General features: G+C 46.6%; 2 protein-coding genes across 2 annotated transcripts in view; both read left to right on the top strand.

Annotated features, from left to right (window-relative positions):
• The first annotated feature begins 4,959 nt into the window (after positions 1-4,959).
• LOC128116679 (zinc finger protein 250) overlaps positions 4,960-25,121 on the top strand; it is a 38,369-nt gene continuing 18,207 nt past the window's right edge. The window contains exon 1 of the mRNA XM_052748172.1: positions 4,960-5,071. The gene's annotated coding sequence lies outside the window, so the exon portion shown is untranslated. The remainder of the gene's footprint in view (positions 5,072-25,121) is intronic.
• Znf16 (zinc finger protein 16) lies at positions 4,965-22,102 on the top strand. Its single transcript, XM_052748186.1, has 3 exons — positions 4,965-5,071; positions 5,562-5,780; positions 19,090-22,102. Exon 3 carries the CDS (start codon positions 19,306-19,308, stop codon positions 20,758-20,760), a length of 1,455 nt encoding a protein of 484 aa, XP_052604146.1. The 5' UTR covers positions 4,965-5,071; positions 5,562-5,780; positions 19,090-19,305; the 3' UTR covers positions 20,761-22,102.

The following is a 25,121-nucleotide window of genomic DNA, read 5'->3' as shown; positions in this document are numbered from 1 at the left end:
AGAGAAAGGTCTGTGCATGCCGGGCAAGCATTGTACCAACTGAGCTCCTTCCAAAGCACAATATACATACACACCCGAATGCACGCACCGAGAGTGTCTGTGTGTATATTTGTTTGTTGTTGCTAGTCAAAAAAAAAAATACTAGCTTAGGATAAGTACATTTGTCTATATAAACAAAAATAATTTTCTCTTGAGTACACATTTGGGAATGAAGTGTTTCTTTTTTTGTTTGTTTTGTTTGTTTGTTTTCTGAGACAGGGTTTCTCTGTGTAATAGCCCCTGGCTGTCCTGGAACTCACTCTGTAGACCTGGCTGGCCTCGAACTCAAAGAGATCCACCTGCCTCTGCCTCCTGAGCACTGGGATTAAAGGTGTGAACCACCATGACCCACCCGCCAGCCTAAATATTTTCCTTTTTTATTTGTTTTTTATTTTATGTGCATGGGTGTTTTTATGCATTGTATGTCTATTCAGGACTTGTGTGCCTAGTGCCCAGGGAGGCCAGAGGGCTGCAGATCTGCTGGGAATGGATTTAACAGATAGTTGTGAGGCGCCATGCAGATGCTAGGAATCAAACTCTTGGTACTCTGGAAGAGCAGCCAGTGCCCTTAACTTCTGAGCCATGTCTCCAGTGCATTGTTTACTTCTCTTCGATTTATAGTCTGCAATTTTCCAGGTAATTTTTATAAGGTTATCTACTCAGTATATCTGAAATTCCAACAGGTTTTTTGTGTGTGAACGTTTTGTATAGTAACAATTTTTGTCTAATATGCCTATAAAACGAGCATATAATTAATTTTTGTAAATGTTCTACAAAAAATAAATTACTTGCTTAAGGAATTTTTTGTTTTGTTTTTTCACTCACCTGTCAAACTGTTGATTCGTTCTTACGTGTTTACTTTTCATTTACCAGTGTGAGACATTGAAGCTGTGGCCTGGCACACACTAGGCAATCCCTCTGCCGCTGAGCTACACCCCAACCATGTTACTTTTTCAATCAAGCTACAATCTGTTCTAATTCTTGGAGCCTTTGAATTAAAATCTCCCGTTATCCCGGTACGTTTAGTTCTTGCTATGCTTCGGATGGCATCCTCTATACTAAGATGAAACTTGGTTGTGTGCTCGGGTCCTTTATAAACGCCTACATCCGTGAGGGGATGCCGGAGTTCACCGGGCCTAGCTTGGAACCATCGAGTCGCCAGAGTAGCCGGACCTTCTTGGGTCTAGAGCGGCCATGCGGAGGGGTACGGGGCGGGGCCGCGGGCCGGAAGTCGGGCGGGATTTGGAGGGTTGATTGCGGTTGATTTGGGTTAGCACCGTGCCCAGCGCGACTGCGGTGGTGAGTTCATTAGGCGAAGCGTCCGCTTGGGAACCAGCATCCTGTGTCCCTGGCGTGGCGGCAGCCGATGCGCGGGGCTGGTTCGAACTGGGGCAGAGGCGGCGTGGGAGGGATTGTGATGGAGCTGGGGCGGGGGGACTTGACAGGTGTGCGATGAAGGTGCTCCGGACTTGGGAACTCACTTGACGTTAGAGAAGAACACAGCCTGGGGTTGCATCGGTCTGACTCCACCCCAGGTGTTCTGTCCTTGATGCCCAATGGTGGTGGATCGGTGGAGCCAGTTCTGAGAAGAAAGAATTTTATAGCTGTTATGGGGCTTCTGGGAGGGTCGTGGAGGAGTCCTGCAGAGGTAGTGTGATAGTGGGTCTTTCAGTTAGCTCAGCCTTTAGCCAGGAAAATTTGCCTCCAAGTTTATTCAAGCCATTGGCAAGATCGATTGCCTTGTGGTTGCTACACAGGTTTATATTTCTTTGCTGCGTTCTGGCCAAGAGCAGTCCGTAATTCCTGGAGGTTCCTAATGTGGCTGCACATCTGGGGACCGACACTGACTTATCAGGGCTTTTACGAGTTGGTGTGATTAGATTGGGCCCACGAGGGTCATCCTGTTCATAATCCTAATTCTTTTGCAAAGTCTCTCCTACCCTGTGGTGTAGTGTATCTGCAGGTCCCAGGGATTAAGACATGGAATATCACAGATTAAGTATATGACCACTGGACGAGATGATTAAAACAAGTACACACTTAGGTATACTTGATAACAAAAAGGACCAAAAAGTGTATATTTGCCTGTGGAAGTCTAGAGTGATCTGGACGGATGCATCAGAAACTAGGAAGGGGCATTTATTCATTACTTTTCTGTTGCTGTGATAAAATATTATGACCAAAGCAACTTATATGAGAAGGGATTTAGTTTGGTTTGCGGTTCCAGAGAAGTAAAAAACCCATCGAGGCAGGGAGACATAGCAGCAAGTGTCAGGCATGGCAGCTGGAACACGAAGCTGGGGACCCACATCTTCAGATGCAAGCACAAAGCAAAGGGAGTGAACTGACCGTGGAATGGGAACATAGAACCCTCATACCCCCAGTGATGTACCTCCTGCAGCAAGGCCACACCGCCTCAGCCTCTTCAAACAGTGCCACCAAAGACCAAAGTTCCCAAACCAACCAAAGACCAAGTGTTCACAAAACAAGCCTATGGGGGGCATTTCTCAGTCAAACCATCACAAGAGGTTTTGTTCTGCTTCTCCTGGTACAGACACAGGTTTATATTTCTTTGCTGCGTTCTGAACTGTGCCTTTTTAAAAAAAAAAAAATACCAGTGTAGAGCAGAGGTTTTATTTATGTATTTTTTTAGTGTGGTTTTGCCATGGTTGTCAGATCACCTGGAGCTGGAATTACAGGCAGTTGTGAGCTGCCATGTTGGAGCTGGGAATTGAACCCAGGTCTTCTGGAAGAGCAGTCGGTGTTCTTAACCACCAAGCCATCTCTCCAGCCCCTAACTATGCCCTATTTCATCGGGCAGCCAAGACCTCTTTGAGTCTGTCCTCAGTGCCCACCCCTCTGAGCTCTGTCCTTAAACTTGCTGTGTGACGTCAACCTGAGAGTTAGGTGTTGGTTCCTCTGACCTCAGTCCAGCAGCTTTCCAGCCCTTCTTCCTTCTCAAAGCATCCCAGTGTTGGTCCCTGTACCACCCTCCCTCCACCCTTCTTCAGAGAAGCCATTGCTCAGCCCCGTTCTAGACCGTCTTCGCGTCACTTCACTCCACAGATGAGACTCTTGCTGCCTCCTGATATCCCCCTCAACTATCGCTCGTCCTGAAGCCGAACAGAGCACCCCTCCTCCCGGGGGAAACAGAAAGAACAGCCCATTGGCCAAAGACACTGCATTTGGACAGCGTGTTTTCCTATACAGGGTGTGTGCAGGGTGGGGGGGTACCTATGTTGCCCTCTAAGCACCTTCAGGCCTCATAGACCTGTGCTGCAGAGCCTTTACCTACGGATGCAGGCCTGGGGGACAGTATCGTGCCTCTAGGGTGTGCTCTGCTTTCTCTGTCCACCCTGGCCGGCTCACTGCTTCTAGAACCTGCCCCGCGTGCCTCTACACTCCCCACGTCCTTCGCGTCCACCACCCTTTCCCTTCTTCATCTTTCAGTCACCTGTTGAGTGAGACCTGCTTTACTACCGAGTTAAAATGCCCCTTCTTCAACTCCTCTGCTGCCCTGTCTCACTGATGCATTTACTGTGTTCTTTTATCCCAGTGAAAGGACGGCGTTCCTTGCTCTGTCACCCCAAGAAACAAGCACGATAGTTGGTGTGCAGGAAACACTCTTTTTATTTTACTTATTCTTTTTTTTTTTTTCCCCAAGACAGGGTTTCTCTGTGTAGCCCTTGCTGTCTTGGAACTTGCTCTGTAGATCAGGCTGGCCTCAAACTCAAGGATCCACCTGCCTCTGTCTCCTAGATGCTGGGATTAAGGGCATGCACCACCCTGCCCATTTCAGGAAACACTCTTTTTTTAAAAAGAGGGGGAGGGGAGGGTGGTTACCCAAGAGGAAAAAATCCAGTTCATAGGCTGGCGGGCATTAGCCACTGGAGCAGTGGTTCTCAACCTGTGGGTCTCGACCCCTTGGCGTTGCATGTCAGGTGTTTACATTATGCAAGATTACAGTTATGAAATAGCAATGCAATCATTTTATGGTTAAGGGTCACTACACTGTGAGGAACTGTATTGAAGAGTCTCAGCATTAGGCAGGTTGAGAGCCATATTTCTTGCCCTTTTTCTACTCCGGAGATGGAACATTTGGAACGCAGGGTAGAAAGACTGAAGAATGTCAGTTCCTTTCCCTCGTGCCCCCTGAGGCGAGGTCTAAGTAGAGAGGAGCCAGGGGCAATCAGTGACTCACCTACGTGAAGAGCTCACAGGCCTCTAGGTGGGAGTGTCCTGTCTTCCGCCCAGAAAGAGTAGTAAAGACTGGAGATGAGCCCGAGTTGAAGAGGCTTCACAGGGTTTTGCTTCCTTGGGGTCAGATAAAATCACTAAGGAATTTAAAACAGGGACTGAAGTGAACCCTGAGACACCAAGAGAAAAGGAAAACTGAGGCTGGACCAATGGATGGTGCTGTAGTGGGAGGGCATTGGCAGGGGTACGAAACAAGGGTACCCATGACTGCTGCCACACCCATCTCAAACTTGACTGCTACGATGGGCAAGCACTGAGCATGGCGGCTGTTGTGTCTGCTGCCCTTGACTGTTCAGACGTTTAAGGCCGCTGCTTCCTTGCAGTAGATGGTCTTGCACGTTCAACTCCATAGGACTGTGTGACGGGAGCCAGGAGTGAGAAGACTATGTCAGAGCTGTTCCCTTCTTTATGTCAGGACAGGGCCCTTCAGTGAGACGCTTGCCAGGCACCAGGGGCTCACTTTGCCTTGGGGATCAGCACATCTATTCTTCGTACCTATAGTCTAAGGTAGAAGAAGAGCCTCTCTCTTGTAAGATGATGGATTCCTGGTACTGGCTCCTGTGTACACTTACTGTGTCCTCTCTGGTCTTCAGGTCCCAGCCTCAAAGTGCACCCCAAGGAGGCAGAGAGGTGAAGCCCTCAGCTCCAGGACCATCTCCTTGGACTCCTGCAACGCAGGCCTGTACCAGTGATACTTGCACCGTGGATCTTCAGTCTGTGACCCCTCTGCTGTCAAGGAGCTGGAAGCCGTCCTCCCTCGCCATCAGGAGGCCAGGTACTAGGAACTGGTTCCCCACCAGTTTCCTCATTCTGGAATGATGGTGGCCACATCCCCCTAAGCTTGCCTTTGAGAAGCAGTCGCCTGCGTTATGTTTCATGCATGGACTCAAGGGGCCAAGGATGGATGTCAGAGCACTGACTTCTCCTCACCCCTTGTCCCCTGAGTGGGACATTTGGCTGTCAGCACCCTTTGCTTTGGCCTACAGGCCTGACCCCCATGACCAGGCTGGCAACAGCTTTGTACCTTGTGACCATCTTGCCTTCTGGTTACGTCCACATCACCCTGTTGTCCCCACTCAGAGCCCTTCCCAGCTCACGTGGGTAAGCGGTAAGCAGGATGGCTCCTCGGCATTTGCTTCCCTTGCTCTAGTCAGATAGCAATTTTTTTTTTTTTTTTTTTGATTTGGGATTTTTCTGTTGTTGTTGTTTTAAAGATTTATTTATTTATTATGTATACAGTGTTCTGTTTGCATGTATCCCTGCAGGCCAGAAGAGGGCACCAGATCTCATTATAGATGGTTGTGAACCATCATCATGTGGTTGCTGGGAATTGAACTCAGGACCTCTGGAAGGACAGCCAGTGTTCTTAACCTCTGAGCCATCTCTCCAGCCCGCAAATGTTTTTTTAAGGGAACACTGTATTCACCAGAGAAGACTGCTCAGACATGGATTTAAGCCACCAGAAAGTCTTTATTAGCTGGCTGGTGAGTACATTGGATGCTCAGGATCCCAGTGCAGTCCCGAGCCTTTCTCAGGCTGAGCTTTTAAGCACAAAAACCATGTCCTGAGTTGGCATACTTCAGTTAACAAGAACGGTTAGCCAGAAGCAGAACTACAGAAGTTAAAAAGCAAGGTTAGTACATTTAGAGACTTTCCCAGAAGTACAGACTTTGATGGATGAGGTCTTTGTTTTAGTCATGGCAAGTGGTGCTGTCTATGTGCTGAGTTTCACAGCCTGAATGGTACTTTCATCATGGAGTCAGTCATGCTAAAGTGTGAGGCCCCGTTACAAACACCCAAGCCAGAACCAATGCCAAAAGGGATGGTTAGGCTAAGGGTAGAGATGGTTCAGACCATGTAGAGACACAACATAGACTAAACAGAGTATGTTGTAAATGGGCAGGACTTGGGGGGGAGATGTGAGGAGATCCCACAAGTGACCCTGAGGACAGACCTGCTGACCACACTGAGCAGAGGCAAGATGTTAATTAGCTTGCCAAGAGGTCCCTGCTGGGGATGTTAAGCAGAGAAGGATAAGAAATACAACACCCAGGGGCTGGAGAGATGGCTCAGGGGTTAGGAGCACTGGCTGCTCTTCCAGAGGACCCGGGTTCAATTCCCAGCACCCACATGACAGCTCACAACTGTCTGTAACTCCAGTTCCAGATCTGACACCTTCACGCAAAATGCAAATAAAATAAAAAATAAATTATTGCCGGGCGGTGGTGGCGCACGCCTTTAATCCCAGCACTCGGGAGGCAGAGGCAGGCGGATCTCTGTGAGTTCGAGGCCAGCCTGGTCTCCAAAGCGAGTTCCAGGAAAGGCGCAAAGCTACACAGAGAAACCCTGTCTCGAAAAACCAAAAAAAAAAAAAAAGAAATACAACACCCAGCCAGGCGGTGGTGGGGCATGTCTTTAATCCCAGCACTGGGAGGCAGAGGCAGAGGCAAGTGGTCTCTCTGAGTTTGAGGCCAGCCTGGTCTACACAGCGAGTTCTAGGACAGCCAAGGCTACACAGAGAAACCCTGCCTTGAAGAAGGAGGAGGAGGAGGAAGAGGAGGAGGAGGAGGAGGAGGAAACACCCTTCCAGAGTAGGGCTGGAACCTTTGCTGATAGGGACCCCATTCTTTTCTGGTTTTGTTTCTGTTTTTGCTTTGACCCATATTCTAAAAGCCACTGTTGGGGCCTGGGGAGATGCGCAGCACTTAAGAACACTTGCTGTTCTTGCAGAGGACCTAGCTTCACTTCCCAGCACCCACACAGTGGCTCACAACCCTCCATAACTCCAGGTCCAGGCATCCAAAGCCCTCTCCTGACTTCCACAGGCACTACCTGTATGTGGTGTACATACATATATGTGCAGGCAAAACATCCATAAACATAAACAAATCTGAGAAAAAGAATTTTAAGCCACTGTGGAACAAATTGTCAAGGCAGGCATCTCCAAGGACCTGGTCCTCGACATAAATGTTTAAATAGATTAGAAATTGTCAGAGCCAACTTCATCAGAAAAGTAGAAAATGGTCACGGGTTTGCAGCAACCAGTGACATACTACGTGGAGAGCAAGGCGGCTGTAGGCTAGAAGGACTTTGTCACGTCCTGCCTGCCTGTGCCCGCACCCCTCCCTGCCTGTGCCCCCACCCCTCCCTGCCTGTGCCCCCACCCCTCCCTGCCTGTGCTCCCACCCCTCCCTGCCTGTGCCCCCACCCCTCCCTGCCTGTGCCCCCACCCCTCCCTGCCTGTGCCCCCACCCCTCCCTGCCTGTGCCCCCACCCCTCCCCCCTCCCTGCTTGTTATCCTGAGAGCAGGAAACCTGCATTACCAGTGTCAGACCTGGACCCCTAGTTCCAGAAGGAACATAGCAGCAGATCTTGCTCAGAAGTTCCTGACTTTGCCCTGTCTGGGCTTCTCTGAAAGGACAAGACTTAGCTCTGTTCTGCCTAACTCAATTTAGGACATGAAAATAGCCAGTTCAGAAACATTGTAATTTTTGTTGTTTTTCAAGTCAGGGTTTCTCTATGTAACCCTGGCTGTGCTGGAACTCGCTCTGTAGACCAGGCGGGCCTTCAACTCAGAGATCCACCTGCCTCTGCCTCCCCAGGGATGGGGTTAAAGGCGTGCACCACCACTACCCCCTGAAACATTGTAATTCTAAAGAAAACCACCTGGTTTATTGTTTATAGTTAACATATAGTCAGCTACCAGCAACCTGGGAAGATACTCTGTTGGGAGAAATGAGAGAATTCAGAGGTACAGTTGGAGAATCTAGAAAGCTGAACATGGACCCAGCATAGGGGAGGAGCCCAGAAAGACATCTGACGACTGTAAGCTTCAGCTCCAGCGGATCTAACCTTGCACAGGAACCGAGAGAACATTGTTATTGATATCAAAGGGCTGGGTGGTGGTGGCGCATGCCTTTAATCCCAGCACTTGGGAGGCAGAGGCAGGTGGATCTCTGTGAGTTCGAGGCCAGCCTGGTCTACGAAGAGAGTTCCAGGAAAGGTGCAAAGCTACACAGAGAACCCTGTCTCGGAAAAAAAAAAAAAAAAAAAAGAGGAGACTTATTGGCAGAATTACAATACAAAATCTAGTTTTTAGCAATTCAAAGAAAAAAATAAGAGCCCCACAAAATATCATTGAGAAAACCCAGATATTGGACTTAATAAAGACTTTAAGCAACTGCCTTAAATACACTCAAAGAACTAAATGAAACCATGAGCAGAAATTAAAGGAACCAAGAAAAAGTTTTGTTAATGAAAAGATACTATCAATAAAGAGACACATTTTTTTAAAAAATGAACCTAATGTAAAATCTATACCAAAAAGTACAATAAAATGAAATGAAAATTCACTAGAGCATTTCAACAGCAGATTTGAGCAGGGAAGAGAAAGAATGAGGAAATTCCAAGTTCAGATGGTGGATTGTCCACTCTGAGGAACAAGAGAAAAGTTCAAAAAGAGACCAGAGCTTCCTGGACCTGTAGGGCACCATCATGTATTCTGTGGACCCAAGAAAGAAAAGAGAGAGGGATAAAAATATGTATGATAAGAGCTGAAAATATCCCAGATTTGATGAAATAACCTCAGTTTACAGGCCCAGCCCAACAAACGCAGTAGGATGAATTTAAAGAACTCCACACAAAGTTCCATTATAATTCAATTGATGAGAGACAATAAACATGATAAGAGAGAGGTATTTAACCATTACCACGTTATCGTGGGGCGAGGTGGCTTGCATCTGTAATCCTAGCGGGTGAGAGGCTAGAGGATGCTGACAAGTTTGACGTCCGACAAGGCTACAAAGGAACACCAGTATTTCCTAAAGGGGGAAGTGATTAACAGCTGATGTTCGATAAGGTTATCGGGATCAAAAGGCCATCAGAGTAAGACATATTTAAAGTGCCAATGGCCTTGTCACCCTAGAAATCTGTGAACAACCAAGGCACAGATTGAAGGAGTAGTTCAGACGTCCCAGATAAACAATAGTTTGTAGAGGGATCGTCATGAGTATACCTTCCTCTGAGAGATGCTGAAGGGAGCTGAGATGACAGGATTCTGGTCAAAGAATTACATTGCTAAGTACTGTATTTTTGGCTTGTGAGTTCACGTTTGTTGTTTTGAGACATGGTCTCACTATTGGAGCATAGAATGGCTTCAGACTCATGATCTTCTTGCCTCCGCTTCCCAAGGACTGGGACTACAGACATGTGCCACCACTCTGGGTTCTGTGAATCCACTTTTATTTCCCACAAAGAATAAATAAATGTGTTCATACATACATACATACATACATATATATATATATATATATATATATATATATATATATATATATATATATATATACATGCATACATATGTTAGTGCTGAGAATGGAACCCGGTGCCTCCTACATACTAAATATGTACTCTCCCACCGATCTAAACCTCTCGCTTCATAAACCTTTTGAGCCAAGAGTACAGAAAGATAGAATCTGTGATAACCAATTGTAAGGGTAACAGCTGCGTTGGGAAGCGTTTTGACATCAGTTACTCTAGGATGTTTGTTATAACTTCGTGGTAAATATTAAGGAAACATCCAACAAAGTCACACACGAAAAGGAAAAAAACCAAAACGACACTTTACTAAAAAAAATAGTTGAATATGAAAGAATGTGGCAATAGAAAAATTCAAGAAGAGAAACATGAAAAAATAGCCGGGCGGTGGTGGCGCACGCCTTTAATCCCAGCACTCGGGAGGCAGAGGCAGGCGGATCTCTGTGAGTTCGAGGCCAGCCTGGGCTACCAAGTGAGTTCCAGGAAAGGCACCAAAACTACACAGAGAAACCCTGTCTCGAAAAACCTAAAAAAACAAACAAACAAACAGCAGCGTGACAGAAACATTCCATCAGTGCTGAGCCTTATAATCCCAGCTACCCGAGAAGCTAAGGCAGAGAATTACAATTTCAAATCCAGTATGGGCGACACAGTGAGATTGTATCTCAAATGAGGCTGTGGAGAGAGCCCAGTAGATGGAGCGTTTGCCGTGTGAGGGTGAGAACTCCGGTTTGGATCCCCGATCCCATGAAAAGCACGGCAGGCGTGGTCACCATCAGTAACCCCAGCACTAGGGGGGCAGAGAGGTGAACTAGCTAGACTAGTTGGTGAACTTGGGGTTCAGCAAGAGACCTTGACGCCTCAACAAGTGAAGGGGAGGACAACAGACGAAGGCACCCCACATCAGCTTTGCTCCTCCAAACTCATGTGCACACACTGCAGCCACACACGTGTGAACATGCATTCGTTCCCACATCAGCTTTGCTCCTCCATACTCTTGTGCACACACTGCGGCCACACACGTGTGAACATGCATTCCCACATCAGCTTTGCTCCTCCATACTCTTGTGCACACACTGCGGCCACACACGTGTGAACATGCATGCATGCACACCACATACACAGAGTTTTCATTTTAAGGTAAGAAAGAAGGGAGAGGTGTAGCACGAATTCTAATTGGTCTTAATAATAAAAACCTGGAGTCAGAAATCAGGGTAAATTCTGAAAGATCAGAGAGACAAAGGAGCAAGCCACAGCCACCTTTTACCTTGCCAACTCCTCAGCTGAAAAGGGGGAGATCCTGTCTCTAGAAATCCTCAGACTGAATGGGATGAGCTCCTGTCTCCTTCTTTATATTTCTCTCTCTGCCCAGCCATATCCCTTCCTGTCTCCACGTCCGTACCGCTGGGATTAAAGGTGTGCTACCACTGCCTGACCTCTCTGGCTAACTAGTGGCTAGCTCTGCACTCTGTTCTCCAGGCAAGCTTTATTGTTAAAGCACACACAAAGTATCACAGCTAGGGATGTAGCTCAGTAGCAGAGCATTCGCTTACTATGCACAAGGCTCTAGATTTAATACCCAGTATTACAGGAAAAACAATTAAAGACAGAAAAGAAAAAACAAACCCTTCCAGTCAAAATGATATATTGACAGAATGGGCTGGGCGGTGGTGGCGCATGCCTTTAATCCCAGCACTCGGGAGGCAGAGCCAGGTGGATCTCTGGGAGTTCGAGGCCAGCCTGGTCTACGGAGCGAGATCCAGGACAGGCACCAAAACTACACAGAGAAACCCTGTCTCGAAAAACCAAAAGGAAAAAAAAAAAAGGGAAGAAAGAGGCTTGGCAAGATGGCTCAGCAGTGAAGGTGCTGCTGTGATTGATGGCTTACAGCCTGACTTCCATCCCCAAAACGACGTGAGGGAGGAGGGAGAACCACCCCACTAACTTGTCCCCTGGCCTCCACCTGGAAGTGTGCATGCCCACATATCATGCATGTGCACACACACAATAATAACAAATGGTGTTTTAAAAAGGAAAGCTATTGAATCAGTAAGGTAACTTAAACCTTGAGAAACAACAAAACATAAAATAAAACAAAAATAAAGAGTGAAAATCAACAAAAAGTTAATTATTAGAAAACTGTTCAATTTTAGAGTAACAAGGAAATAAGATACAACTAAAATCAAAAATGAAAGTGGAAACATTTTTACCAAACTTGTTTGTTTTTTGAGACAGTGTCTCCCTATGTAGTCCTGGCTGTCCTGGAACTCACTCTGTAGACCAGGCTGTCCTGGAACTCACAGAGATCCACCTGCTTCTGCCTCCCGAGTGCTGGGATTAAAGGCATGAGCCACCACGCCCAGCTAGGCAAACATTTTTTAAATGCTATAGCTCAGTGGTAAATCTCATAACTAGTATGCACAGGGCCCTGGACTCAATCCCCTGCACCATTTTTTAAAGGAAATAAGAAAAACTTAGAAGCTAGTACCCTTTATGGTTAGAAATACACACTCAACAAAATAAGGGCAAGCAGAATGAGGAGTGTGTTAAAGTATACTCCATGATCATCCAGGATTGAAGGCAGGAATGGAAGTACAGTTTAACAGGAAACCCACCAGTGTAACTTATCGGTAAATACAAAGTGGGAAAGCCATGGTTACCTCAGGTTAGACAGAAAAACCAGCTGCCCTGCAGATAACACTTAGAAAATAATACTCAGAAAGTTTGTAATTGATGCAGACCTATTCAACATGGTGGACCTACCACCAAAACATACCTAACCTTTGTAAAGAACTGTTAACAAACATGTCTAACTTAGTTAAGAAACAATCTAAGCCGGGCGGTGGTGGCGCATGCCTTTAATCCCAGCACTTGGGAGGCAGAGCCAGGAGGATCTCTGTGAGTTCGAGGCCAGCCTGGGCTACCAAGTGAGTTCCAGGAAAAGGCGTAAAGCTACACAGAGAAAAAAAAAAGAAAAGAAAAGAAACAATTAAGTATTTATCATGTGCTGCTAACAATCTTAACAGCTTTGTCCTGTAGGGCTTGGGATGTGTGCCAAGTTCACCTGGAAGACAAAATGCAATTATGAGAAATGTCAATAATGTAACCTCATCATAAGTCAGAGAACCTTACACCCGTCAGAATGGCTAAGATCAAAAACACTAATAACAGTCAATGTTGGAGAGGATGCGGAGCAAAGGGAACTCTCCTCCACTGTTGGTGGGAATGCAAACTTGTACAACCACTGTGGAAATCAGTATGGCGGTTTCTCAGGAAATTGGGAATCGATCTACCCCAAGACCCAGCCATACCACTCTTGGGCATATACCCTAGGAATGCTCAATCATATCACAAAGATACATGCTCAACTATGTTCATAGCAGCACTATTCATAATAGCCAGAACCTGGAAACAACCTAGATGCCCGTCAACTGAAGAATAGATTAAGAAAATGTGGTACATATACACAATGGAGTACTACTCAGCAGAGAAAAACAACGACAGCATGAAATTTGCAGGCAAATGGATGGAACTAGAAAATATCGTTCTGAGTGAAGTAGCCCAAACCCAGAAAAACAAACATGGTAAATACTTACTCATAAGTGGATTCTAGATATAAAGCAAAGGACAATCAGACTGCAACCCACAGAACTAGGGAGGCTATATAGCAGGAGGGACCCTAGAATGACTGTGGCTTATAATAAGTTTTGGTTTTACTCAATTACTGGGCAAGCCTCAATCAAACATTTCACTATTAGGATAAGAATTTATACTGTATCAAGCTGATAATAGAAAAATAAATAAATAAAAATGGGGGAAAAAAAAGAAAAAAAAACAAGTCAGAGAGTCTGTGAATGTACATGTTCATAGCATAGTCTCTATAACCAAAAACTGCAAGCAGACCAACTTATATCAGTAGATGGAAAGATGAACAGATGGCTATACACACAATGGGATATAATTCAGCCATAAAAAGGAATGTAGTTCTGATACACACAATAAAATGTATGAGTCTCTAAATCAGTATGCCACATGGAAGAACTCAAGACATATATTGTATGATGACATTTGTATGAAAAGTACAGAATTGGCAAGTCCATAGAGAAGTAAGGTGATAGTTGTCGGGAGCAGAGACATAGGTTGATGGTTGTCGGGCACTGGAAGCAGAAAGAAATGGGAATAAACTCCTTACTAGATACAGTTTTGTGGGGAAAGGGAAGAGGGACTAGTTCAGGGTTTAGCTACATGCCTGCCAATGCTAACCTCAACTAACACCTAAGCTCAAGTGATCCTCCTGCTTCAACTCCCCAAGTGGCTGGGACTAGAGAAACATGTATGCCTATATGCCAGTGAAGGTTTTACTTGGGAGCGATGGAAATGTCTTAGAAATAAAGCTGCCTGAGTCTAGTAGTGATGCACCTTTAATCCCAGCACTAGGGCAGAGGTGGAGGGGCGGGCAGGTCTCTGTGAGTTTGAGGCCAATGAGGTCTACATAGTGAGTTCCAGGCCAGCTAGGACTACGAAGTAATACCCTATCTCAAAAGAGAGGGAGAGGAGGAGGAAGAAGAGAGAAAACGAGCTAGTTGTTGGTTGCACAACACCGAATGTGCTCAATGCCGCTGCAGTGTCTTCTGGAGAATGACTAATATGTGACTTTCACCTAAGTAAACCATGAAATAAAAATGAAACAAGTCAGCCGGGCGATGGTGGTGCATGCAGTTAATCCCAGCATTCAGGAGGCAGAGGCAGGCGGATCTCTGTGAGTTCGAGGACAGCCTGGTCTCCAGGACAGCCAGGGCTACACAGAGAAACCCTGTCTCGAGGAAAAAAAAAAAAAAAAGAAAAGAAAAGAGAAACATGTCACTGTAGGAGGTGGGAGACCGATGAAGCCACTACTTGAGTGTGAGGTATTTCTTGGATCTATACAGCAGATTACCAAGGCACTGAAGTTTCTGCTAAACCACATTCCAAGAGTAGGAGTGTGACCAGGACTGTAAGACGTTTGCACACATTAACCATGAAGGTGTTTCCTCCCAAAGGAGCATGTTTTGTCCTAGAAGATCTGAAAACAAATATAGTTTTCAGGGCTGGGAAATGGCTCAGTGGTTAAGAGCACTGACTACTCATATATATGGGTTCAATTCCCAGTACCCACATGACAGCTAAAAATCAATCTATAGCTCTAGTTTGAAGGGATGCAACATCCTCTTCTGACCTCTCAGGTATGCCACACATGTGATACACAGATATGCAGACAAAATGCTCCCCCCCACACACACACATTAAAAAATTCTCATGGGCGGTGGTGGCACGCGCCTTTAATCCCAGCACTCAGGAGGCAGAGCCAGGCGGATCTCTGTGAGTTCGAGGCCAGCCTGGTCTACATAGTGAGTTCCAGGACAGGCACCAAAACAACACAGAGAAACCCTGTCTCGAAAAAAAAAAAAAATCTCACAAATACAGTTTGAATAGATCAGGCAACTATTTGCTCTTAGATCTTTGTCTTTGAGCCCAAACTTTACTTAAAAAAAAAAAAAAGTTAGCTAGTTGGATATGGTGGCATTTGCCTTTAAATTCTCAGCATGGAGGTGGAGGCAGAGGCAGGTGGATCTCTGAGCTCAAGGTCAGCCCAGTCTTAGTGAGTTTGAGGCCAGTCAAAACCACATAGTGAGACCCTGTCTAACTAAATGAATAAAATCTTCCATACTCTTGGTTGTTTTTGTTTGTTTCCCTGGCTGGCTTGGAATTCCCTATGTAGAAATCCACCTGCCTCTGCCTCCTGAGTGCTGAGTTTAAAGGCGTGTGCCACCATGGCTAGTAGAGTGGATTCACTTTTGTTTGCTTGTTTGGTTTGGTTTGTTTTTTTTTTTTCCGAGACAGGGTTTCTCTGTGTAGCTTTACGCCTTTCCTGGAACTCGCTTTGGAGACCAGGCTGGCCTCGAACTCACAAAGATCCACCTGCCTCTGCCTCCCGAGTGCTGGGGTTAAAGGCGTGCGCCACCACCGCCCGGCTTTGGTTTTTTTTTTTTTTTAAAAGATTTGTTTATTTATTATGTATACAGAAGAGGGTGCCAGATCTCATTACAGATGGTTGTGAGCCACCACGCGGGTGCTGGGAATTGAACCCGGGTCCTCTGGAAGAGTAGTCAGTGCTCTTAACCTCTGAGCCATCTCTCCAGCCCTCTTGGTTTGGTTTTGAGACAGGGTCTCACTGCGTAGCCCTGGCTGTCCTGAAATGCCCTATGGAAACCAGGTGGTCCTTGCTCACAGAGATTCACCTGTCTCTGCCTGTCAGCGCTAGTATTAAAGGCATATGTCATCATCATACCCTGCGTGGATTCACTCTTGTTTCCTAATAAAAGACTCATCTAAATAGTGGCTCAAACTGGAAAGTTCCTTCCTTTTTTTGTTTGTTTGTTTTTCAAGACAGAGTTTCAAGACAGTGTAACCACCCTGGCTGCCCTGGAACTCACTCTGTAGACCAGTCTGGCCTCAAACACAGAGATCCACCTGCCTCTGCCTCCGGGGTGCTGGGATTAAAGGCGTGCCCTGCCATATCTCTTGATCCACTGCAGTGATACTTCATCTCAGTCAGGGTCATCAGATCCATCTAACAAACTTTCTACAGCCTGTAAGCTAAGATTGGACTTGGGTTGTTTTTAAGGGTTATGGGAAATTTGTGGGTTTATGTTTGGTTCTTTACGGCAGGGTCTCATCTGTCACCAGGCTTGCCTTTAACTCGCTGTGTAGACACTTCACCCTGGAATGTGTGACAACCTTCCTGCATCAGCCTCCCAAGGACTAGGACTGCAAGCATGGCCCACACACCTTGCAGTTTCCTGTTGCAGTGCTTGGGACAGAGAGAGGGCCCTGTGCTTGCTAAGCAAGTGTTCTCCCATGGAACTACGACATCCCTAGTGCTTAAAGGTTGTTTTAAAAACAACGTGTACAGAGGCTGGAGAAATAGCCCAGTTGCAAGAACACCAGGGTTTGGTTTCCAGCACCCACATCAGGCAGCTCACAGATGCCTGAAACTCCAGTTCCAGGGCACCCAGTGCTCTCCTCTGGCCCCTGTGGACAGCTGCACACACGGTGTGTAAACTCAGGCACACACATGCACATGAAGTAAATAAATACACATTTTTTAAGACATCCATGACCTGCACAGACATGGCAGACACACACCTGTGATAACACTTAGGCAGCTGAAGCGGAAAGATCAGGAGTTGAAGGTTCATCTCCAATACACAGGAAGTTTGAGGCCAGCCTGGGCTACGTAAGACTCTGACTTAGAAGAAGAGCTCAGGCCAGACGTGGTGGCGCATGACTTGAATTTGGAGGTAGAGACAGGCTTATCCTGGTAGTTCAAGGGCAGCCTGGTCTACATAGCAAGTTCTAGGACAACTGAGGCTACCCAGTGAGACCCTGTCTCAAAAATAATAAGAGGAGGAGGCAGAGCTGGATAAACTGACATGTCCTTGTGATTCCAGCTTTTGAGAGATTGAGGCAGAAGAGAAGGATCACTGCCAGACCTGGCTACATAAAAAAAAAAAAAAAAAAAAACAAAAAAACAAACAGCCAAGACCGTTTATGACAGAGCTCATGAGATCATACAGCCGGGAAGTCTTGGGTGGGCACTATCTGACTGGCATGAAAAATAGTTACAGGCTGTTATTATTGTCATTGTCTCGGCCTTCTTCCTTCCCTGGCTGGTATCTTCTCACACAGCTAGAGGAGGGCAAGGGACTCCGGATGGGCAGAGGCACGGCAAACTCCAGGCTGTCCCTGAAGCCCTCACCCTTTCCTCTGTCATCACTGGGGACTCGGTAGCATGGGCACACCATGTTTCTAGACACCCGTGAAGCTGGTGCTCCTGGAACCCACGTAAAGTGTGTGCCATAGCATTCCCCGGGGCAACGGGAAGGAAAGGCAATCACTGTCATTTGTGCCAGCCCAATGGCAGTGCCGCAGGAGGGAGTCTTGACCGCAGGTGCAGGGTAGGGGTGCACTGTAGCTGAAGTGCCACCACACTGTGGCTGAGCCCCGGGTGTCGGGGAACAGCATGGCACATTGCCAGAAAATAGGCTGGTGCTCTTGAAGGCTGGGCTGAGGACAGGTAAGATCTGCAGGAGTGGCCCAGAGGATTAGACATATACAGACTAGAAACAGATCCTGGGCCGGGCAATGGTGGCGCACACCTTTAATCCCAGCACTCGGGAAGCAGAGCCAGGCAGATCTCTGTGAGTTCGAGGCCAGCCTGGTCTACATAGTGAGATCCAGGACAGGTACCAAAACTGCACAGAGAAACCCTGTCTCGAAAAAAACAAACAAACAAACAAACAAAAAAACAGATCCTGCTTGTCACAGATAGAGATATGTACTGGTGGAAGTGGCGAAGGGTAATGGAGACATTCACCACTGAATGTCTCTGAGTGGATCTCCACAGGGATCCTTCCAGACTGTCATAGGAGACAATAGGGATGGGTGAGGAAAGTCCAGAGCTATTGTGTGTGTGCAAGAGTTAGGGAACGACTCTCCAGCAAGACCAGTCGGGGAGCCATACAACTGAGAACCAGTTACTTCATTAAAATTAATGAGCATCTCCACACCTACAGCAGGGTGTCACCTCTGCATGCTGGTGAATTCTGAGACTGAGTCTAAATTCCATTAGCGACACTGACCACATAAAAGACTGCATTCTGGGGAAGAAAAAGGAGTAAGTGTGTGACAGTGTAATACAGCTGGTCAGACAAGGTGACTTAGAGGGTAAGGGCTTCTGTCACAAGCCTAATGACCTGAATCTGATCCTGGAAACCAGCAAGGTGGGAGGAGAGAACAGACCCAGTAAGGTGCCCTCTAACCGTGCATCTCATCATGTGCATCATGACATGCACACACACACGGTAAATTTTTTTAAAAATATGTGTACCTGTGGTATTTCCTTTTACATGGGGGAAAGGTGAGGAACACCTGGGTTGAGGTGCTTTTATTTTTTTATTTTATATTTATATATTTATATAAATTTATTATATATTAAATATGGATATAGTTATAATATTTGTGAGAATGTTAAATATTCATATTGATATGACACATTAACTGTTATATGCCATATATAATGTTATATATAAATACATAGTAAATAATATTAAATTTTATTTTATTTTTGGATAAAGCCAGCAATATTTGCTGGGTGTGAACAGAAGGGGGCGCTGAGGGATGCTCAGAATCTTGTCCTGAGCCAAGGGCAGACTGAAAGTGCATCCTTGGCGTGTGGAGTCCTGGAGAGGGCAGGTGGTTCTTGCTGGTGTCCAGCGCCTGTGTAGCCCTGTCACTGGGAGCTCTCCTAGTCCTTCCTCAAGGTCTGGGGGTCGCCTGTCCCATTGCTTCCTCCGGAGAAGTGAGGCCAGTAGTTCTGTAGCTCTGTTCTCCTGTTCAGTCACAGTCCCCCCTTTGACTTCATATTTATGGTTTCAGATCGCAGTACTGAGAAGTTTTATCCCGAGGAACACACTTATGACGGTTTGGAATCACAGGCAGCAAGCAATACCAGACGATTGTGCTGGCGATGTTTCTCGGTCTCCACAGTGTGGAGGGCCCTGTGATGAGATACTAGAAAGAAACTGGAATGTCTCTGAAGGTGAGAGCCTGGTACAGACCCTCTACTGAAAGGATGACGTCACACCAGTGACCATGTTCCTTAAGGGCCCCTTAGGGGAGAAGGGTCTGATTTGTAACGGCTTTGACAAAAACTTCCGTTTGAGCCCAAGGCCATTAGTGTGTCAGGGAGTCTCTACAGAAGAGAGGCCACATCCTGACTACACTCCAGAGAACTTGGAGCACAGGAGAGACCCAACTGGCCAGGAGGGGCTTCCTACACTTGAAAGCCCATTCATATGTGCTGGGTGTGGGAGAACATTCAGAGGAAGCCTTGACCTTGTTCAGCATCAGAGAGCCGACTTTGGAGGGAAGCCTCTTATGTGTTCTGAATGTGGAAAATCCATTAGCCAGAACTCAAGCCTTAAAGAACACCAAAAGTCTCACATGCTTGAGAAGCCTTATGAATGCAATGAGTGTGGAAAGGCTTTCAGGCGGAGCTCGAACCTCATCCAACATCAAAGAATCCATTCTGAAGAAAAACCATATGTCTGCAACCCGTGTGGGAAAGCCTTCAGGCGGAGCTCAAACCTCATTAAACACCACAGGATTCACACGGGTGAGAAGCCTTTTGAGTGCAATGAGTGTGGTAAAGCCTTCAGCCAGAGTGCACACCTCAGGAAGCATCAGAGGGTTCACACCGGAGAGAAACCTTACGAGTGTCATGACTGTGGCAGGCCATTCAGTCGTGTCTCAAACCTCATCAAGCACCACAGGGTGCACACTGGAGAGAAACCTTACCAGTGCAGCGACTGTGGGAAGGCGTTTAGCCAGAGTTCCAGCCTGATTCAGCACCGGAGAATTCACACTGGAGAGAAGCCTCATGTATGTAGTGTGTGTGGGAAAGCCTTCAGTTACAGTTCCGTGCTCAGGAAGCACCAAATAATTCACACAGGAGAGAAGCCGTATGGGTGCAGTATCTGTGGGAAGGCCTTCAGTCACAGCTCAGCCCTCATCCAGCATCAAGGTGTGCACACTGGAGACAAGCCCTATGAGTGCCATGAGTGTGGGAAGACCTTCAGCCGAAGTTCCAACCTCATCCTTCACCATCGAGTCCACACTGGAGAAAAACCTTATGAATGTGCTGAATGTGGAAAAACCTTCAGCCAGAGCTCAACCCTCATTCAGCACCAGAGGATCCACAATGGCTTAAAACCTCATGAATGTAACCAGTGTGGCAAAGCCTTCAACCGAAGCTCAAATCTTATCCACCACCAGAAAGTTCACACTGGGGAGAAGCCCTACACGTGTGTCGAATGTGGCAAGGGTTTCAGCCAGAGCTCGCATCTCATTCAACATCAGATAATCCACACTGGAGAGAGGCCCTATCAGTGCAGTGAGTGTGGAAAGGCCTTTAGTCAGCGTTCCGTCCTCACCCAGCACCAAAGGATTCACACTGGAGTGAAGCCCTATGGCTGCTCTACCTGTGGGAAGGCATTCAGCCAGCGGTCAAAGTGGGCTAAACACCAGTTAATCCATGCAGCGGAGTAGCCTGGAGGCTGGGAGGAGTACAGCCAGCCATGGTTCCTCTCTGATTCTTCCCTTCCTAGACCTGAAGCCAGGCTCGCTGTGTTTTATGTCCAGTTGCCACAAAACCGGGAGCCCTCCTTTGTAACGACCTACAAGGCTCTCTTCGGCTGTTGCTGCTGACTCGTGTGACCGCTCATCTGCATTGTGTCCTTTTTATGGTTTGAAAGCAGACTCATGTTGGTTAGAAGGAAAAGATGACAAGACTTTCACGTTCTCAGTTTATTAGTGTAATCAAAAGGAACAAAAATAGGTAATGTGACCGTTGGCTGGAAAGTACCTCAGTAATCCTTCGTTTAGCATTTAGTCATAGGGAGTGAGTTCTGATTTAGTGTTTATTACTGATATTTTGTTTACATAAGACCAATGTGAGGGTTTTTCACCAATTGCCATCCTCTCTGGAGGTATTTCTCCACTTCCTTTCCCCTCCCATCCTGTATCTTACTCCAGATCTTCCTGTCATCCTGTTTTTATTTATATCTTCAGTCGGTATTGAGTGTTGCCATACATACCACGTGCCCCACAAAGCTGGAGTATTCACTCTCGGACCCTTTCCAGGAAGTTTACCTGCTTTGCCATAGGACGCTGCCCTGTTATCATAGGGACTCTCAAGGTCATTGGAGAGAGGCTCAAGGCTCTTGCAGGAATTGAAGTATTTGTGACTAGAAGTCTAATCAGTGTGCGTGTGCTTGCCTGAGAACCCTGAGGCTCTGTCCTAGTTAGGGTTACTCTGGCTATGATGAAACACCATGACCAAAAGCAGGTTGGGGAGGAAAGGGTTTATTTGGCTTACACTTACACTTCCATCCTTGAAGTCCATCACTGGGGGAAGTGAGGGCAGGAACTCAAACAGGGCGGAAACCTGGAGGCAGGAGCTGATGCAGAGGCCATGGAGGAGAGCTGCTTACTGACTTGCTTCCATGGCTTGCTCAGCCTACTTTCTTATAGAACCTGGGACCACCAGCCCAGGGGTGGCCCCATCCACAATGGGCTGGGCCCTTCCACATCAATCACTAAGAAAATGCCCTATAGTCTTGCCTACAGCCTAATCTTATGGAGGCATTTTTCCAGTTGAGACTCCCTTCTTTCCTGACTCTAGCTTGTGTCAAGTTGACATGAAACTAGCCAGACTCTTGTCTCAAAAGTAAATAAAAAGATAGATAGGTGAAATTAATGTCCAAGTTTCTCACTCTGAAGTTGTTATTTTCCTTTTCAACTACTATAGACAACCTGTTTCTCATCAATATCTACCTTGTTTGTGTCTCATCATGATTCTTCTAATTACCAAAGAAAGAGTTTCACCTTCTCCATGGTCTTGCCAGTTTATTTCATATGGGTTCATCATTGGTTCCTACTCGTTTAGTGAGCTCCAGTCTGGAATTCTCATCATGTGTTGTGATACTCGGATGGTCCCCGCTTTGACCAGCAGAAACTTGTTCTTCATACTCCTTCCCGGCCCTTTGCACATCTTGTTATCTCTTAGTCTTTCCTTTGCTTTCTGGCATAAAAAGCTTTTCCAAGCTCATCCTGTATGTTCCTTTCCCCAACTGTGCAGTGAGTCCTTTTTCCCAGGAAGTCTGCATCCCTGTTGTGAACATGATATTTTAGAAAGCAAGATCTAAGTGCTGGGTGTATGCCTCGTTAGAAGGTTCCATAGCTTCTAGGATCTCCCAACAGACCACTCAGAGGAGAGCTAGGAATCAGATGAGTGTGCATAAATGCCATCTTATAGCAGCTCTCTTACCAGTTAGTATATCAAAAGACACCAATTCCAGTCCAGCACCAAAGCTCGCTCTACCCTTCCTTCTTTCTGTATTTGTAACTGCATTCCCATTTTACAGAAACACATTCTTACTATCTTCAGCACATTGACTTAAGTTTTTGCATAGGAATTTCAGAATCACCCATCTATTATCCCTGTAAATATTCAGTATTTGTCTACAGGTCTCCCAACTGGTTTGAGAATTGTGAGAATATTTTTCCCCTCGGGGAGACTTAACACCTTCCTGCTCCTCATAAAGTCCCAATGACAAACAAAAGTATGAGTCCACTAAAGTTCACGCCGGTGGTGAGTTGCTGGGCTCACTTACAGAGCACAGGTGAGGGGTTGCTGGAAGGAGCGTGGGTGACCCTAGAGCAACTGTCACACTAGAAAATCTTCACCAGCAGAGAGGATGGCTTCTCTACAGCTGCATAGATCGAGCCTAATAGGTTTTCTGTAATGATAATAGGTTTCTCCACCGATGCAGTAAGCCAGATCAAGCTGAATTGAAAAAGTAAAAGAACAGGTTTATTTGAGCAAAGTAACTCCCGGGTGAGTTCTCCAGTCCCCCAGAGATTGAGGCAGGAGAAGTCATGTGTCCGAACTAAGACAGGGAGCTTATATGCCCTGTAGGCAAGGGGGTGATGATGTATGCACCACAAGCTAGGTTTGTGCCCAAGTGTGGTCAAAAGCTGAGCACTTTAGGTGGGGACTTGGGCTGCTGGCAGCTTCAGGGGAGGAGCTGCTGCAGCCACCAAGAATGCGGAACTGGGCTTTTTGATGCCTTTTCTTTGTTGGAGATTCTCTGAGAGGATGGGGTTTGGAGAGAGATCAAGTAGGAGTGAGCTAGAGGTTCCAGCTGAACAAAGCCCCCGTTCAGTTACCCCCCCCCCCCATATATTGTAGCACTTCGGTGAAGATAGTGGCTGTTTTGCTCCAAGGAACGCATTCCACGCCTATCAATATACTGTGAAAATACTATACTCGTGTCTTTTTTTTTTTAAAGATTATTTATTATGACTATAGTGTTCTACCAACATATCAGATTTCATTATAGGTGGTTGTGAGCCACCATGTGGGTGCTGGGAATTGAACTCGGAACCTCTGGAAGAGCAGCCAGTGCTCTTAACCCCAGCCCCCTATGCTTGTGTCTTGCATGGGTCCCCCCCTCTTTCATAGTAGCTTTGTAACTCATTTGTAACAATTGTTGGGGATCTCCAGCTTGGGCCCCATTCCAAACCCTGCCCGCAGCACGCCAAGCAGCGGCTCCTCCCTGGGAGCTCCTCAAGACCGACTCCAGGGTATTTAATACCCGGCCCACAGACTTGGCCTTGCGGTTACCCGCTCGTGGTTCCTCCTCTTCCCCTGGGACCACCTGGGAATGCTTTGCTCAGATTCAACCTGAACTTATTAATTTGACCTGATCTGACTTATTGCATTGTTGGATTTTTTTTCCTGTTTTTTGTTTTTTTGTTTTTGGAGAGAGGGTTTCTCTGTGTAACAACCCTAGCTGTCCTGGAACTCACTCAGTAGACCAGGCTAGCCTCAAACTCACAGAGACCAGCCTGCCCCTGCCACCCAAGTGCTAGGATTAAAGGTATGCGCCACCACACCCGGCTTAAGGGACTTCCACTTTTAAACCATAAAATTCTTCAGATGTGAAAGGGAGACATGAATAAATAGTAACAACTCTTTTGTTTGTTTATAGACCCATTATATGGAAGCTGAAAGTTCTGATTTATCTATGGGTTCAGTTTAGTGCGCCCCCCCCCAACCCCCCCCCCCCCTGTATAAATCCAAGTGGAAAACTGGCTTGTAGTAATTCAGATCGTGCTAATGGCACAATAATACAGGACTTCCTCCCTTCCCTACCATACTTCTGAACTGCTCAGAGAGCACCTTGAGATGCTGAATCGATATCTGCACGGGGAATTCATGACCACTCACAGCTGATGGTGCTCAGCAAGAAGTAGCTGCTTTCCTCTTCTTGAGTAGGACATCCCTGGCCAGCCACACACAAAAGTCAATACATCTGGCCAAACTGGAGCATGTCATCTTAGCGCTGGGATCCTTAGCCAGCAAACATCCCTCTCTGCACAGGTCTATAAATTCTTAGGCCACTTCTGAAGACTTGCGCCTTTGTTGTAAAGAACTCTAGGAACGCCTTACTGTGCCATAGCTCAGATACAAATCAAGACCACAGATGTGTCAGACTACAAATGATGCTTCAACGTAAGAATCCTCACCACACCCTGAGCTCTAGACACCTACCGATAGTGGGCAAAGTATCTTATTCATTCCTCTCTCCCAACCCCCTTTTTAAAATTTTTATATATGGATATCTTGCCTACATGTATGTGTGTGTACCACATGCATGTCTGGTGCCCACAGAGGCCGGAAGTGGATGTCAGACCACTTGGAATTTGAGTTACGGACAGTTGTGAGCCACCATGTTGGTGCTGGGAATCAAACCCGGGTCCTCTAGAAGAGCAGCTAGTACCCTTAACCACTGAGCCATCTCCCCAGCCCCAATATTCATTTCTCAGAATATGTAATCCTGGAC

The sequence above is a fragment of the Peromyscus californicus genome, unplaced genomic scaffold, assembly GCF_007827085.1.
Source record: "Peromyscus californicus insignis strain IS unplaced genomic scaffold, ASM782708v3 Scaffold_20__1_contigs__length_68692818, whole genome shotgun sequence".
NCBI lineage: Eukaryota > Metazoa > Chordata > Mammalia > Rodentia > Cricetidae > Peromyscus > Peromyscus californicus.
Note: the sequence above shows the minus strand (reverse complement) of the source record. Positions and strands in the feature narration are given on the sequence as shown.